Raw genomic sequence first — 16,424 nt, forward strand, 5'->3', positions numbered from 1 at the left:
GTTCATTAGGGAGAAAAGATGACGGATGGAGAATAGGAAAGCACTCCTCAAATATGGGAAAGGAGACCATTTCATTTAACTGCCTAGAGTTGATCGATAGAGAGAGGGGAGGCATACAAGTAATAAATGAATAAATGACCGAATGAATACTCAAGTCCTCTTCTTTCTTTTCAAAGTGCAGGATTTGGAATTATATAAGACCAGGACCAGAGATAGTCTCAAAGTCTTGAGAATACCCCCTTATTTAATCAGGCTGGATCACACCATTTGATAAGAAAAATAAGGATTGGTAATATTTTGGGTGGTGCCTTCTATCTAGATGACCCCACCCCAATACAGGCCTCTACAGAAAAGCAACGGCTGGCTAAATATTACAAAAAACAAAAAAAAACCTTCCTAGCAGTTAATGCAACTCAATAGTGGAATCAATGACCACCCTGGGCTCCCGGACAGTGATTGTCTTCTCAACATCTGTGTTCAAACCCAGGCTGGCAGCTTTCTCTGGGGAATGTTTTAAACTGGATTCTTGCACTGAGCAAGGGGTTGGACTCAATTGCCTAAAGGCTCCAATTCTTACCTTCTTTTCTGCGTGCCCTACATGTTACAAAATCTTGGAAGAAAGGATTTGAGGGAACTGAAGCACAGCTGGCATATCATACTCCAATCTACCAGATGGTTTAGAAACAAACACCTTGGAGACAAGAGGATGTGGCTGACATACTTTTACAGTACAACCACCCGGATCCCACAAGGGCCTCAAAATTAAGCAATGTGAAAATATAGGAGAATAGGAATCTGATTTGGACTGTAAAAACAAATCTCTTAAATAAGCCCCTTAGAGGGAAGGTAAAAAGGAGAGGATTCACAGAATTTAAAGACTTAAGTCAGATTGAGGTACAAGATAATATAAATTGTACAGGGTATGCAATTTTTTTTTAAAAAAAGAACTTTTCAATTTAAACTAAACCAAAAGCCATTGCTTTGTTTTTCATCCAGAGTGTTTCAACAAGGAATGAATCCACATGTTTTATCTCAGGATGCATTTGAATCAGATCATATCAACCAAATCCATCTGAGTGAAAGACTCACAGAGTTGGAAGAGTCCAACCCCCTGACTAGGGAGGAAACCCTATATACCATTTCAGACAAATGGTTATCCAATCTCTTAAAACCTACAGTGTTGGAGCACTGTATCTGGTGATACTTCTTAATGTAAGAGTCCAACCCCCTTATTTATTTCCATGTTTGAGGAAGAATAGTGTCCAACAATTTCTCTAGTATTTTGTCTTCCTAATAATAATAGTTCCTAGTGCACATATTGGGTAGAGAGACTGAGAATACCGTAACTGGGAAATAGCATTCCCTTTGAGTACTACTGAGAATGCTGCTGAGGAGCGACAAAACCCCCCCAAAACCCAGATATCCAGTGTGATCTGAGCCAGCAAATGATTCATTGCTTAGCTTTCCTGTGAGAAAAAAAAGTTCATGAAAAATATTGCTTTTTAAAAGCATCACAAATGTCGAGGAATCGAGATTCCAACTTGCACTAGTATACAATGTTTCTGTTCTCATGACATGTTTAATGTAGTCATGGGGATGAGGCTACCATACCTTGTGAATGGAAAACCAGGTTAATTGACTCAGTCAATTAACAAAAGTAAGTTATGTTTAGTATGAAATAGCCCCAAGTCTGCCTAAGACTACACTTAACTCCCTTCAGTTAACTCTGCCTTCCAAACAGTGAAGGGTACTTCCACATAGTGTCATTTGCCATTTCCAGTTCCTTCAAGCTGTTGTTAAGTTAGGTACACTATAAATGACTAAAAAGTGCTCATTTACTATATGGCTCCACTTCCAACTTGGAGGAAAGTAGAACGGAATGCTCTATACTGGGCTGTGTGCTCTTCTACATTTTTATTTATTACTTGAGTGAAGGAGTTTATAAGGGGCTGTGTATCAAATTTGTATGTGGCCCAAAGCTGAGGCTGTAGCTGATTCTTTAAATGAGAAAGAAGATGGTAGAGATGGTTGAGTGGTGGGGTGACATGGATAGGATGAAAATGGAAGAGGTAGAAAGGCAGACTATCGATAAAGTTCTGTGTTTGGGCAAGAAAATGGTAGGGAATATACACAGGACAGGAAGATCTGGCATGGGAATAATAAACATTAAGAGGATCTAGATGTCCTTGCTGGATTACAAGTAAAACAGGAGGCAGCAAACATCATTTTTTTCTGCCCAGAGGTCATCTAGACCTCAAAAGATCAAAAAATATGCTCCAATGTGAGGAACATGAGGGCAGAACTCTGAAATAAGGTGAGACCCAATACAATCTCTTGCTTATTTGCCACCTCCCTCTTACTAATATACTGTCATTTGAGCAAGCATTTTTTGATGCCTTGAGGCATTTGTTCTGGGTGCTTTGTTCAGGAAAGCATATGCCCAAAATGCCTTCTTGTGGATTTTGCCTCTCCAATTTCTCTTGATCTGTTGAACACAAAGCACGCACCCATATTGGAAATGTTTGTTATTGTACTCAAGCAGACTTATATAGGTCTTGATACAACTGTTGCTTTCACTTTTCTCAAAAATGTGCACTGAAGTCAACTACACAGAGCAAAGTGAATTTTTTTTTAACATTCCAGTGTTTAGCCTGAGAATCAAATATGTCAAATATCAGAAAGAATATATTATGCTAAGGAAACAGCTAGAGTGTAGTGTTTAAAGGCACCAAGCTAATAAATCAGAAGATCATGAATTTCTAGTCCTGCCTTAGGCACAAAACCAGTTGGGAGACATTGGGCCAGTCCCTTTCTCTCAGCCTTAGGGCCAAAACACTTCTGAAAAGGAACCAAATCATCATCATCATCATCATCATCATCATCATCATCATCATCATCATCATCATCATCATGAGAGGCACTTTGGCATAGAGTAAAGACACTGAGCTAGAAACCAAGAGGCTGTGAATTTTGGTTCTTCCTTAGACGCTCCCTGTCCCTCAACTGTAGGAGCAAGACTAGACCAAACTATTTTCCAAAATGTTGCCAGATTGACATGGACGCATGTGCACGCACATACACACAAAAAACTCCTATGCTTTCACAACAAAGGTTTTAATTCTCTTTCACTTTGCTTCTAATCCTGCAACACTTCTAAAAGAACAAACAACATCAGCGGAAACCTAAAAATAAATTGAGTTGTATACTCAGGTTCTGATCACATTTGCACAATCTCCTTAACTGTGTCATATTTAAGTCCAGAAATGAGTTTTTCTACCAGGCAGCCTTTGTGATCTGTTCTTCTAAGCTGCCTGCCATCCTATACAATCCGGCAGCTGTGCTGAATCTCTTCACCAATCAGCTGGAGATGAAAACATAATATCCGCCACCAGAAAACCCTAGAATAAACCAATTCCATTTGATCATCATGAAGTTTTATGAAGTATAGGGCAAAGCAATACTTTTGAAACAGGTAAAAATAGAAATTCACAAACAAAAATGATGAATTACTATTTTGGGCTCTTCATAAATTGGGGTCAGAGAGGTTGATGATTGCAGAGGGAGGAGGAAGAAAATGCTAAAAGCCACTATAATCTTCAGGTTTATTGGACAGTGGATCTAACCTTCCTGTCAAAGCCAACTTGCAGCTCCAAAATGAGTCTCCAGTGGGAATCTAATAAAGTATGAAAGACAGTTTTTTTATCTTCCCCTTTAGGAAACATAATGGTTTGCCAATGTTGTGGGAGAAAAAATATCCCCACTTCAAATAAGGAACCAAAAGGTTTGGACATTGATGGAAAAAGTATATTTTTCTGTCATGTGCAATGACTGCATTGACTGGGTTCTCAGCCAAAAAAATTCAAAAGGCCCCAAACTAGGCAAGGTTATAGGTTATATACCCCCAGATGAATGATATAGAAAGCTAAGGGAAAGATAAATCAAACTATAACTTTTACAACAGGAATGTAACGTGATATACTATAGGATGATCTTATAATGGCTATTCCAGCATCTCTACATTCTTTTCTACTACTTTCTATCTAACCTATCCTGATGATAGATATTAGCACCATGTATCATAAACAATATCTTTACTATGTCCGTACATTCTACCCTTTACACCAAAAGAAACACAAAAATCTACTTTCTATCTTTTTTCTCTCCAGCATCATCAGGCAGACTCTTGTACTTCTATGCCTTTCCTCATGTTTATGTCATGTACAGGTCATCATGCACAATACTCATATTCTTTACATCACCTCAGTTTCTCTGTCTGCTTAGTACAGAGAAGATACAATCAATATGAATCACGTTATTCACAGGATAAACCAACCCCCATTTAATTTAATGTACAAAACCACACATGACTCTCCGTTACAGAAAACCACAGCATGATGTTGGTGGGTTTCTAGTGGCCCATACTGACTCGAGGGGAAACCAGTTTGGTGTAGTAGTTAAGGTGCTGGCCTAGAAACTAGGAGACAGTGAATTCTAGTCTTGCCTTAAGGCTGGAAAGTCAGCTGAGAGAATTTAGGCTAATCACTCTTCTCTCAGACCAACTCACCTCATGGGGTTGTTGTTGTGGGAAAAATAAGAGAAAGAAAAAGGATTATGTATGGTTGCTGCCTTGAGTTACTTATAAAGTAACGAGGGACAAAATAAATAAATGCATAAATACACAAATTTAAAAGGGTGAAGGGAAGACAAAGTTATAAAAAAATCCGAATTTAAAAAAAGGGTGGAAAATGAAATCTCCAAAACAGGCACTAAGAAAATTAAACTAGTATTCCATACTATGTTATTTACTACCGTGTTTCTCATATAAGGCCAGGTCTTTTTTTTTTTTTTTTTGAGCGAAAGATGGCTAGGCCATCTTTTCGAAATTATTTTTACATCTTTGGGGCGGGTGGCGGTGACGGCTTGGATGTTGACCTCGGCGCTGGTGAGGCACTTAAGTATCGGGGTCAATGCAGGCAGCACCATATCCGGGTGTGTTACTTCCTAACAACAAGCCCCCACCATTCCCCATTTTGCATGTTTTAATATAGGCCTTAATTTGGGGAGGGGCTTAATTTCATTTCATGCCTATAAAACATGCTGGGACTTCCTATTGGGGGAGGCGTATTGTTGAGAAACAGGGTATGTGTTTTGCTGATTGGATTAAATCAACCTTCTCAAAAGTAACACCTCAAATGTATTGGTCTGGTAGTTAACCACCATGGTGGTCCAGGATGTTGAGGGCAACAAGATTGGAGAGAGCTAGAGAACTTATTTTCTTCAGAAGCTATTTTTCTTTTGTTGCTTGGCTACAGAAAAATCATTATGGAAAACTTGAGGGCTCATGGAGTTCACCCCCCACCCCAAAAGGTATCATGTGCTGTTTTGGAAATTAAGCATTTTTAATTTACTATACATTCCATATTTGACAAATGGGGCAGAGGACAAATGATTGTACAAGCCTCTTGTTATGGAACATGACACCTAATTTAAATTCTCCCTGCTTTTTTTCCCCTGCTAGATTTGATATCCATCGTTCGTTGTGTGACCTTCTATGCTTTTTTTGCAATGCCATCATCTGGGTACAATTTCCAAATCTCATTAGGAATACAATTATTTTCGTATACACTTTCCAAGTTCATACCATCTCACTCCCAGACATTCTGATTATCTACCTAGAGCTTTAGAATATTATTTCTGTCATTGCTAGAGTGAGTCTTGTTGATGAAACAATGTAAGAGAGGAATTCTGAAGATAAAATTGAGCAGCAACGTTTTTGCAACTACATTTAACAGGCTTCATTGACAATATTTGAAAATAGCATTGCAAAGTGATATTGTAAACTAGCTCCAAACAAGTTCTTTAGATCTTTTCAATTAGTTGCATTTACCTCTTGAGATTCCCAGAGTTCTCTTAGGTTCAGATGTGGCTTTCCATAGAGTGTAAATGTGTGGGGAAATTTGAGAATACTTTGGAATAGGTATTTTGTGTGCAATTTGGGGGTCAAGTAGTTACATGTGGTTTCTTCAGGCAGAACTATAAGGGAAAACTTGCAGGAGGAACTCTTTCCAATTATTATACAAAGGAATGCAATTAAAATGATTTTGAACCAAATTAGGCTTTCTAAATTTCTGTTTGATCATGTCATGGACCTGATCAAAGCCTCTTCTAATCCTAATTCACAAGCATGAACTAGCACTTCTCATTCAAGAAAAACAGAATAACAGAGTTGGAAGGGACCTTGGAAGTCTTCTGAACTGAAGAAGCTTCTTGGATGAGAAGTGAAACGTTTTCAAGGAAAAAAAACAAGAAAGCCCAGTTGCTTTTTGAAAGAAGCACCTTTGGGATGAATTTGGATGTTAACTTAAAGCCTACCTCCAAATAAATCCAATGATGGGCCAGAAAGGTCACCGCTGAAAAGATAAATTCTTTTCGACAATCTAAGGAGGGATTTCCAGCTATGGACCCATTAGGCCATCTGCCTTACTACATGGATCATTACTCTGATGTGACTTCAGAAAGTAAGGGGGGAAAGGCTGGCTTCAACTTCAAAGTGATTCTCCCACCCCACCCCACAACACTTTTATATCCAACAGTTGACTTTGGTATATAAGGCAATCTGCTTGGTAAGAACATTCATAGGATGTTAACAGAAGGAATTAAAAAAATGTGCCCTTATGTTGGTTTTAGCATGTTGTGCAGAGTCAAAATGATCTCCTCTAAGTGGTTCATTCTGAATGAATATTTTAAGCTTAGCAGGAGACAATTAGGCCATGCAACGAAATATGTACAACTGGAACTGATGGGTAATGGAGTTGGCATCAAAATACAAGAATGCCTGTTCTCATTTGAGTCCTCTTCCAAGTGTAAAATCCTAACTATTTAGCATTTGAATATGGAAAATTACAACTGATCTGCATGGAACTTGTGTACGCCAATGAGGATTTTGTATGCAATTATGTGTTTGATTTAACTTGGAAAGAAATCTCAGAGGGCAGTTTATCCCAAGCACCAGCCAGCTATATAACCACTGAGTTACTTTGCAGGGCTGGTTCAAGCTGATCTCTAGCATCATAGTTTACCAATCAGCAAAGGAAGTATATGAACAGATTGTTGAATAATAATTTTTCAACCCAGCTTGCATTACGGAAATAAAAATTCCTCTCTCGGTTTCAGTTCAAGCTCTCAATGGCAGGGACAGTTGAATAAATCTGGATAGCACTACTCAGAATTCCAAATGAACTAGATGGCAGGGCTGCTCTAAAGTGGCATTTTTTTAAACTCACAGTTAACTCGAGCGTGCAATTTTTGGGTCAAGTATTGTTCTTATGCAAAGGACTGTCATGCTGAACATGGGCCAAAGTGGTCTAATTTGTTCAGAATTGTTCCAAAATGCAGGACAGGAAACCATGGATGTAAATGGCAAGAAAGTTGATTTCAGTTGGAGATCAATCTTCCTAACAGAGCTGTTCAACAATAAAACAGATTGTTTTTAGGAAGTGGTAGAATCTCTTTTGCCGCAGAGGCTGTAAACAGAGGGTGAATGGCCACCTGTCAGGAATGCTATACTGAATATTCCTGGACTGGGTGAGTCTTGAACCAAATGATATCCGAACCTTTACTTTTATGACATGAACCTTAAATATCTGTCAATTTCCCCTTCTTTCTCCTGTCACTCAAAGATTATGTTCGCATTCATCCATTTCTTTTTTCAAATAGATATAGCTTATCATTTGTCCAAACACGGAACTGTGGTTAGTTTAAACTATCGTTATTTCAAACAATTTAGTTTCAGATTCTTATTTCCTTTTTTCTTTGGAAAAAAGAACAAACTATGGTTAGATGATGGAATCAACTTATTTTGATGACTTCTGTGCACCAAATATAAACTGGAATGAGTAAAGGAAAAAGTCCCACAGACAAATAAAGGCAATGGAGGATCTTTCTGGGTGAGACTGTAAATGTTATAATATGTCACATTTCAAAACCAATTATCTAAGACTTAAGTGGAAAGAAAGTCAAAAATTCTCAAGACAAAAACTAACTGAACTTCAATCAACGTTTGTTCTTGTCTTTGATTTAATATCCGGTCAGTGGTAAGAGTTCTGGAGAACCTTCCTCATTATTTTCTAATGTTGCTTGATCTCATTAAGCACAAACACACATACACACACACAAACAAAACTCAATCTGTATTATTTATATTCTCCATTTCTTTATAGGCAACCTGAAGGAAGCAAATAGATCCTTCCAAACGCAAATCTCTTGGATCAAATACCAGTACAATCAATGGAATATCTTTATGAAGTTAAAAAAAAGTGCAGCAACTTCACTGGGATCAAAAACAGGACTTGAAAAAAGTCAAGGCCTTTTGCATTTTCCATTTGACTCTTCCAAGACTACAGATCCAATTCCATGGAAGGAGGCCACATCTTATCTAAGGGCATGACAACGGAAATCCTCTCCACATAAAAGGCACTCATGCAATGGCCCTCTGCATCTTGCCAACCATTCTCCTGTCAGGCATTATGCCTCTACCAAGATGTTTATCGCATTTGGACCAACTGTTGAAAGACATGTCACAATTCAGAATTTAAGGAAAATTGATCCAAATTCTGAAACTAACAGACATATGTACGAATGAACTTTGATAGCCATGCAAACTTTCTTCTGTATGCCAAAAAAAAATGAAAGATGCTGTTACCATAATTGTATTGCATTGTTTGCTTCCCCAAAGGAATGAAATTCCATACAAACCTGGGCTTTTAAACTGATCCGGGCTGGGAAGGTGGTGGAGGGGGGAGTTACTCGCTGAAGCAGGGTGCTCGCTACGAAGCATCTGAGCCACCCGAGGCCCCATGGAATCATAGTCCGCATACGATAATGGAGCCCGTTGGTCACCGGGCGGAGAATAGAAACCATAATCGGGGATCCCTGGAGATACAGTGACTCTATCATTGCAGATACTAGATTGGTGCTGATTTTCAATATTAAAAATGTACTTTTTTTTTTACAGTTATAATCATCGAAACACAAGACAAATATTAAAAAGTAGTGTTTTGAAAACAGAATGGTTCATACATGTTCCCAATACCCTTGCTGTTTTACTCAATTTTGCTGATAGAAAAATAAGACTGGGTATAAAACAAGGAAACTCACCACCTGGTTTACTAGAAGCCTTTTTCCAGAGCAGGAAAAATGATGCATGAGAATGAAATATTGGCCCTACTGATTAAAATAATATGGAATACATTGCAATAGAGAACTGAAGGAAAAAGCTAATTAAAGCTAATTTTCAATGCCTGTGAAAATTTCCTTATCCCTCGCCTACAGAAAATCTCCCATTTATCCACATATATATAGATTCATATGAGATATGCATTTAGACATCCATAATATCCCTACCAAAAACATGTGCTTAAGTCAATGTGTGAACACAAACCTTTCTTAACCACATATAGTAAATATATCCTTCGCCTGATTTAGCTTACCTCAATTGCCCTGAAGTTCTGGATTCTCCAAGACATCCTCTTTTAATACTATATCATTTAGGCACTGCAGTTAGTTTACTATACTATCTCACAAGCCACAGGAAGAGAACTTCTCCTTCTCAAGTCATACTTAGAACAGTAACGACCATTGCTTTAATAAGATGTGTCAGTTTAAGGTGCCTTCACCTTCAATCAATTGATTTGAGTCAGAGTAAAAAAAGGGAAAGATGAATTTTCTGAACCTGCATATAATCTCAAGATGGAGAACTTCTGAGAAAATAAATACATCAAGAACAAAAATCATAGATGAAGCTGAGCTCCTTTTTTTAATCTTAGAAAAAGGGAGAAAACACCCAAAATGATAAATGCTACAATTTGGTCAGATTTCGGATATTTCATTTAAACTCAAAATGGTGCATGGGGGGTGGGGTTGGAATCTTAATTTTTGAAGAACAATTCTCAAGTAGTTTGTGAAATATACTTTTGCATAGATTTTAATGAAACAGGTTACCTGTTTATTCCCCGAGTTTAAGCAAATTTGTGATGCATAAGAATGGCTGATTATCTAACACCTGGATGGAAAATGTACACACTGCTATTGCTCTTGTAATCAGCAAAGGCTTCTCTAGCAGCTGAAGAGCTTCTCTATGCAACTGCTGGGTAAGGACATCTGTTGGTTGAAGGTCAAGTATTGCCAATATTATTCAAAGTGTTGGCTATCGTTTATAAAGCCCTTCAGGACATAGGGCCAGATTATCTGAAGGACTAGCTCCCATACTTTTAAGAGCCAACGAAGTGGGTAAGTTCTGGGTCCCCTTGATTGAACAGTTTCAACTTTGGGGACAGAGGAAATGTGCCTTCTCCGTTGTGGTGCCAGGTGTAGAGACTAGGGAAATTGTCCTTGATGAAGATTTGTTTTTTTTGCCTAGGCAAAAAGAACAAAATCATTTTTAAGTCCAGAAAATGTTAGGAGGCTGCTTGAACAGGGCTTCCCTTATTCCCTGGAGGAGGAGGAGGAGGAGGCTAAGTGTAATCAGACTTGCAATATTCTGTTATTATAGCTAATCTCACTAAACCTCCCTGTAGAATTGATTTCATAGTCTGGTCAAGGCTGACATCTGCCCTCTGGAATAAGATCCCCTTGACAGCTTTCTGGAACGCATTAAAAGTCCTGACCTTGAGGTAGGGTGATGAAGCCCCTCATTAGATATGTTTGTCAAATGCCATGTAATTTCCGGGATATGCAATTTTGTTCACTACAGTTTTTCTCCTTATTTTGTTGTAATTTGTGTTGTTCTCAGGGGTGGGTTTCTACAGGTTCTCACCTATTCGCTAGAACCGGTTGTTAACATTCTAAGCAGTTCGGAGAACCAGTTGTTAGAAGAAATTACTGGCCTAATCCTGTAAGGAAGGCAGGAAGGAAACATTCTGGGGTTGCTTACAGAAACTGCCTCTCCGTTAACCCTTATTACATTCTTGGCAGGACTAGACTTCCTGTCTCAGGAACTTCTCTGGAGTTTTTTCCCTTCCTTTGCTGGTATTTTGCTTGTGTGGAGTGACCATTCAAAGTTACAATGGCACTGAAAAAAGTGAATTATGACCCTTTTTCACACTTACAACTGTTGCAGCATCCCCACAGTCATGAGAGGCCAGGCGAGGAGATGCGTGCCTCAATGTGAGTGATGTTGAGCTGGCCACACCCAGCCAGTCACATGACCACCAAGTCATGCCCACCAACTAAGCCACGCCCACAGAACTGGTTGTTAAAAAAATTGAATGCCACCCCTGGTTGTTCTTATATAGTTAGCAGCTGAGTCATGTGATGTTGAAGTAAAAAAAATAATCAAATGACAATCCTGGAAAGATCAGAATAGGGAAAAATACGTAACATATTTTTTTTGGTGGGGGGAGGAAGGGAAGTGAACAATTTGGAATAGTACTTCCTTTCTGCTTTCATTTAACTATGCTACTGAAACATTTCTCTTTTTCTAAATCCACGTTGTACTGTATTCAAAGGATGCATTGGCTTTATAATTGGTAAACAGTCTCATAGATAGTTATTTAAATCTCAAACACATGTACAAATAATTCCCATCTCCCATAAGTACATTTGAGTCAAAATGAACTAGTCAGAATTATTTCCATGCCAGCTTTAATATCAAGTAGCACCTTTTGGTCCTGCCTTATGTTCCTGAAAGAATTGACAGACTCGATTTCAACTATTTCTCTTTTCAATTGCATTAGCTCTTGGGACCACAAAATTGCCTGTAGGTTGCTTTTTTAAGATCATGCTGCCACATGGGATATGTCTACTCAGATGGATGAAAATAATAGTCTCAACTGGGGAACTGTTTACATCTAGGGACCTCCAGGGGACACTTAAAAAGTGGGTGTTCCAATCTTAGCTCAGCACAAGCCTAACAAATAGAGATTGCATAGACACAACCTAAAATTTTCCCCTGTGTCTGCCCAACAAGTTAACTCTTCTGTCAGTAGTCATTATATGTAATTTTCACTGTCTGAATTCTGGTTTCCTCTGGAGTCTCCTTTTGAGGGATTGTCACAGAGAGGAGGGCGGGGGGTCAATTCTCCAAAGCACCTGAGGGCAGAATGAGAAGTAATAGGTGGAAGATCATTAAAAAGAGATCCAACCTAGAATTAAGGGAAAACTTCTTGGCAGTGAGAACAATCAGTGGAATAATTTGCCTTCAGAAGTTGTGGGTGCTCCATCACTGGAGGTTTTCAAGAAGGCACTGGACAACCATTTGTTCAGAATAGTATAGGGACTGGAAGGTCTGTTCCAACTCTGTTATTGAATATTCTAGTAGTTTCCTTTTCCCTATAACCAATGGAAACATGCATGCAGACGCACACGACTGTGCAAGTGATTTGCTCAAAAGAGGAATGTGAAGCCCTGCCTGGACCACTGCTGGAGGACAAAGCAAGATTGAGGAAGACCCCATATTGTTGTAATGCATTTTGGCAAGGAAGATCACACTGACAACAACCTGCTGACATAGCGCTCAGTCTCTGAATCTCTCCTCACACTTGCCATAAGCAACCACATGCAATTTGGCAGCCTTTGCACCATCAGTGTTTATGATAATAGCCATGTGTGCTTGAAAGCAGCAGGAAATTTTCAATATAACTATCATTAAGACAAAATGTTTTAAATCAAAGCCATTACTGGTACTGAGAGTTAAAGCTCACAAGATTAGGCTGCTTTTTATCTTTATGAAAAATTCATAGAACAAGCTGCCAAACAACATCTTCTTGCTCGAGAGACTAAATGATATAATAATATTTAATGCTGCCGATACAGATGAAAGTAGAGGCATAAGTTGCATGCTGTAATGTGTACATCAGGGAGACTATGTTGAACAAGGAGCTCTGACACTTAGCACATGTAATGTTGGCTAGACAAGCAAGAGGGAAGTCTGCTGTTGCCTTCCCCAACTTTTAGACTTCAAAGATCAGCGGCTGCTCTGCACTTCCCTTGCAATTTGGTTGCAAATGTACAGCTGCAGTGCAAAGGTGGAACTAAATTCTCCAGGGGCTTATTCAGAAAATAGAATGTAAGAAACATTGAACCACTTGAGCAAAAACCACCCAAAACACATGCGGCTTTGTTGGCCAAGAACCAGGGGTTTTCAAGAGCCCTGTAGACCAGGCACTCAAGGCCTTCAACTGTTTGGAGGGGAAAATACATATCAATTTAAGCCATGCTACCAAAATACAGGTAGTTCTCATTTAGTGACTGAAAATTATTCCAGCAACTTGGTTGTTAAACAAAATGGTCACTAAATGAACACATAACTGACAGAGAAACAGAGGGAGAGAAAGAGAGAAAATCCTGCAAAGATCACTGGCTGGTGTTTTATCATCCAGATGCTTCCCTGAAAAGTGCTAACCACAAGTTAACAAGCTCAGCTTTGTGACCTTAATTAGGTTAGAACCTTCCTCCGGACGTGCAGCTGCTGCCTGAAACAGACCAGACCTTAACCAGTTTCACATTGAAGGCTTTTGTTGTGCATTTGTTGGAAAATAAATTGTTTATTATCATATTTGCAAATTGTCCTTTTTTGAAGCAGTGGCTAAACAAAGATTACAAGTTAGTACCTTGTTGATCTTTGATGTCCTTTCCACTGGCTGTCTCTGAACTTCTTTAGTGGCACTTTATTGTTGAGGAAGCTCTGACACTGCTTCTTTGTGGATGTGATAGGTTGCTAACAAAGTCAAAGGGGAGTGGTCATTATCACTGTTGTCTTAAGGAAATGATGAACTCCAGGAACTGAGCTACCTCCCCACTCAAGTCTTTGGCTTGCTTGTGAGCAACACTATAAGCTCACTGTACCACAGGGCAGAAAAAAAATCTATAAATATGTATCATCATACATTATTCTGTATGTCAGCATTAAAATGTGTTGGAATAATTTAAAGCTAAGATTACTGTAAGTAGCATTCATTTACACCTGCAGAAATGTTCTTTTTGCATTTCACTCCTGAGATAAAATTGAAGATCCACAAGTGAAACAACTGGCACTGTTCAAAAGTAGCTTAGTTTACTTTCTACCATACACCTTATGTTTTTGAATAGCTAAGCCCTTCAGGGAGCTGCTCGGCCGCTGATTTGGAGTTCATAATGTTGGAGGAACAGGGGAGCATTTACAGAGATGGAATTCAAGTTAATGGGAGTCTGACAGAAAGCATATTTTGGTAATATAACTGATTGACTGAAGATCTAGGTCAGAAAGGTCTGTGTTTTCTTATAGATTCTTGCAGGACAACTGTGTTAAAAGTATTTTGCATAAAGTATAGGATAATGAATTGTAGGAATGGACAAAAAGAAATTCATATTGCAAGCTGTCAAGTTCCATCTACAGGGGTCTACCAATGTTTGGCTCAGAGTCCAAAACAGCAATCTGGTAGAGAAGAAAGGAGTTAATTATTGGACCGTGATTCTTCCTTGTGTGGTTTTTCTGAAGTTGGATCAGCATTTATTATAGTGATAAATTATTCTTAGCTAATTTGTCATAAAATAAATAGCATCTGGCATTACTCCAAAGCTCTACTAAGACAAAGCAATTCTGCTGCAGAGAGAGTGCAAAAGAAATGTTGCTTTGTTAAGCCAGGTCACAAGAGTTCTTCTAAAGCAATTATTAAAAAATGCAGCTATTGCTAACAATAGCAATAAAGCAATCTCTTTAATAGATGCTTTAGCAAAATTTAAATTTGAGCAACTGATAAAAGAGTGCTAACAAGTGATTGGGGACACATCCACAGAATACTTGATGGACACAGGTTTTCTTTTTAAACCAACTAAAATCAATCAAAATCATTTTTCTAGGGCTTACAATTGCTCTTGATGGCAAATAAGCGTACCTCTCATCAAAATGAGGATGTTTTACACAAAACTAGTATTTAGAAATTTCTCCTTATCAGAAATATTACACAACGACATCCGCACAAGAAGCCAATCCCATCACACTCAAGACTGGACCAAATTTTGCCAAGAGAAACAGCAATCAAGGAGCCAATTTTTTTCTCGCAGCTTTTGACAAAAGATTTTCCACTTGAGGGGTTCATCTTTAATCATTATAAAAGCACAGAAGTTTAATCCATTTTTGATGTAAATGCTAATAACTGCGTGTCCTTGAAGTTCAAAGTGGTCTTTGTGCATGGCAGTAATTAGCCAAGCAAGGTGGTCCCTGCCTTCTGCTTCTAATGACATCCTTAACAACAAACAAATGTCAGCCTTACAAAAGCGGTAACATTTTTTTTTTTTTTTTGGCAAGTAGTTTTGGAGGATAAAAGAGATTTCATCCCCAAGCTCTATGCTATCAGTCTGAAATGATCTAGAACAACTATGCCAGAAGTTTTCAAAAGCCAGAAAATGCAAAACAGATGATTCTTCTTTCCAGTAGATTTGTAGAGACATTAATTAATATGGGAGATATACTGGATTCTACAAGAATTGTAGAATCAGTGCCACCTTTTACAAAGATAGGAGTGAAACTATTGCAATGTGACACCTCAAATCCTCAGCTTTTGCACATCTCCAATAATGACAGTAGGATGAACAGCATCAAAAGTCCCTAAGAGAGCAAGGAATATCAACAAAACCACGGTTTCCTTGTCTCTTTTTTCCAGTACAGCAGAGAACGTCTCTTGGAATGAGCAAGGCTGCCTTTGTGCAAGAGCCAAATGTAAATTGAGACTGGAAATGACCCAGATAATCCATGTTCTCACAGAGACCATGGAACTGCAGGGCCTCTGTCTTTTCTCCCTGCTAGAGATGGATTGATGAGCATAAGCCAATAGTTGTCCAAGATGGCTTGCACTAGTGATAGTTTCTTAAAATGTTTCTTAAAAAGAGCCTCATCACTATCTGCCCCAGAAAGGTCCTAATAATCTCAGAAATCACCGGCCAAATAGTGTTCTTGAGGTCCTTATCTGCCAAGCCAGGGAGGGATCCATCAGGCAAGAAATGGGGCAAACAGTTACAGGTACTATCACATCCTCAAGGGCAAAACATGAAACTGTCCCCAAAAGCTCAAGTATAACACAATACCTATGCTTTTATCTAAGATGCATAGCCCAAACAATGGACAAATTGCTGAATGAAATCGGTATAATACTGGTACAGGGGCATGTTATTCAATCAACAGTGTACAATCAGAGCAAAGCGTATTTTTTTTAATTGCCATGGTATATACATCACAACTGATCAGATTCAATCCTCATCTGTATTATAGTTATTCTTAATACTTTTCTTCTGAACACTTAGAAATGACTTGTATAAAGCACCTGGGAAATCAAATCCAGACATTCAGCCCTTCATGTCTTATCCTCCCTTGTCTTCTTTGAAGTGGACAGGTTCCCCCACACCCCTGTTAAGGGTCACATTCTCCTTGTAATAATCTCTTCCATCATCTT

The 16,424-nt window shown here is 38.6% G+C and overlaps 1 protein-coding gene across 21 annotated transcripts in view; it reads right to left on the reverse strand.

Moving 5' to 3' along the window:
- Positions 1-16,424, reverse strand: part of MSI2 (musashi RNA binding protein 2) — a 574,150-nt gene that overhangs the window by 19,471 nt on the left and 538,255 nt on the right. For 10 of the 21 annotated variants that reach the window (XM_087956925.1, XM_087956910.1, XM_087956884.1 and 7 more), the window contains one exon: positions 8,755-8,931. The exons of the other annotated variants lie outside the window; for them this stretch is intronic. In XM_087956925.1, the coding sequence (XP_087813051.1) occupies positions 8,755-8,931 (177 nt within the window). The remainder of the gene's footprint in view (positions 1-8,754; positions 8,932-16,424) is intronic. 21 annotated transcript variants of the gene reach the window in all.

The sequence above is a fragment of the Notechis scutatus genome, chromosome 1 (assembly GCF_049901735.1).
Source record: "Notechis scutatus isolate UNSWTSFEM ecotype Mainland chromosome 1, rNotScu1.2, whole genome shotgun sequence".
NCBI lineage: Eukaryota > Metazoa > Chordata > Lepidosauria > Squamata > Elapidae > Notechis > Notechis scutatus.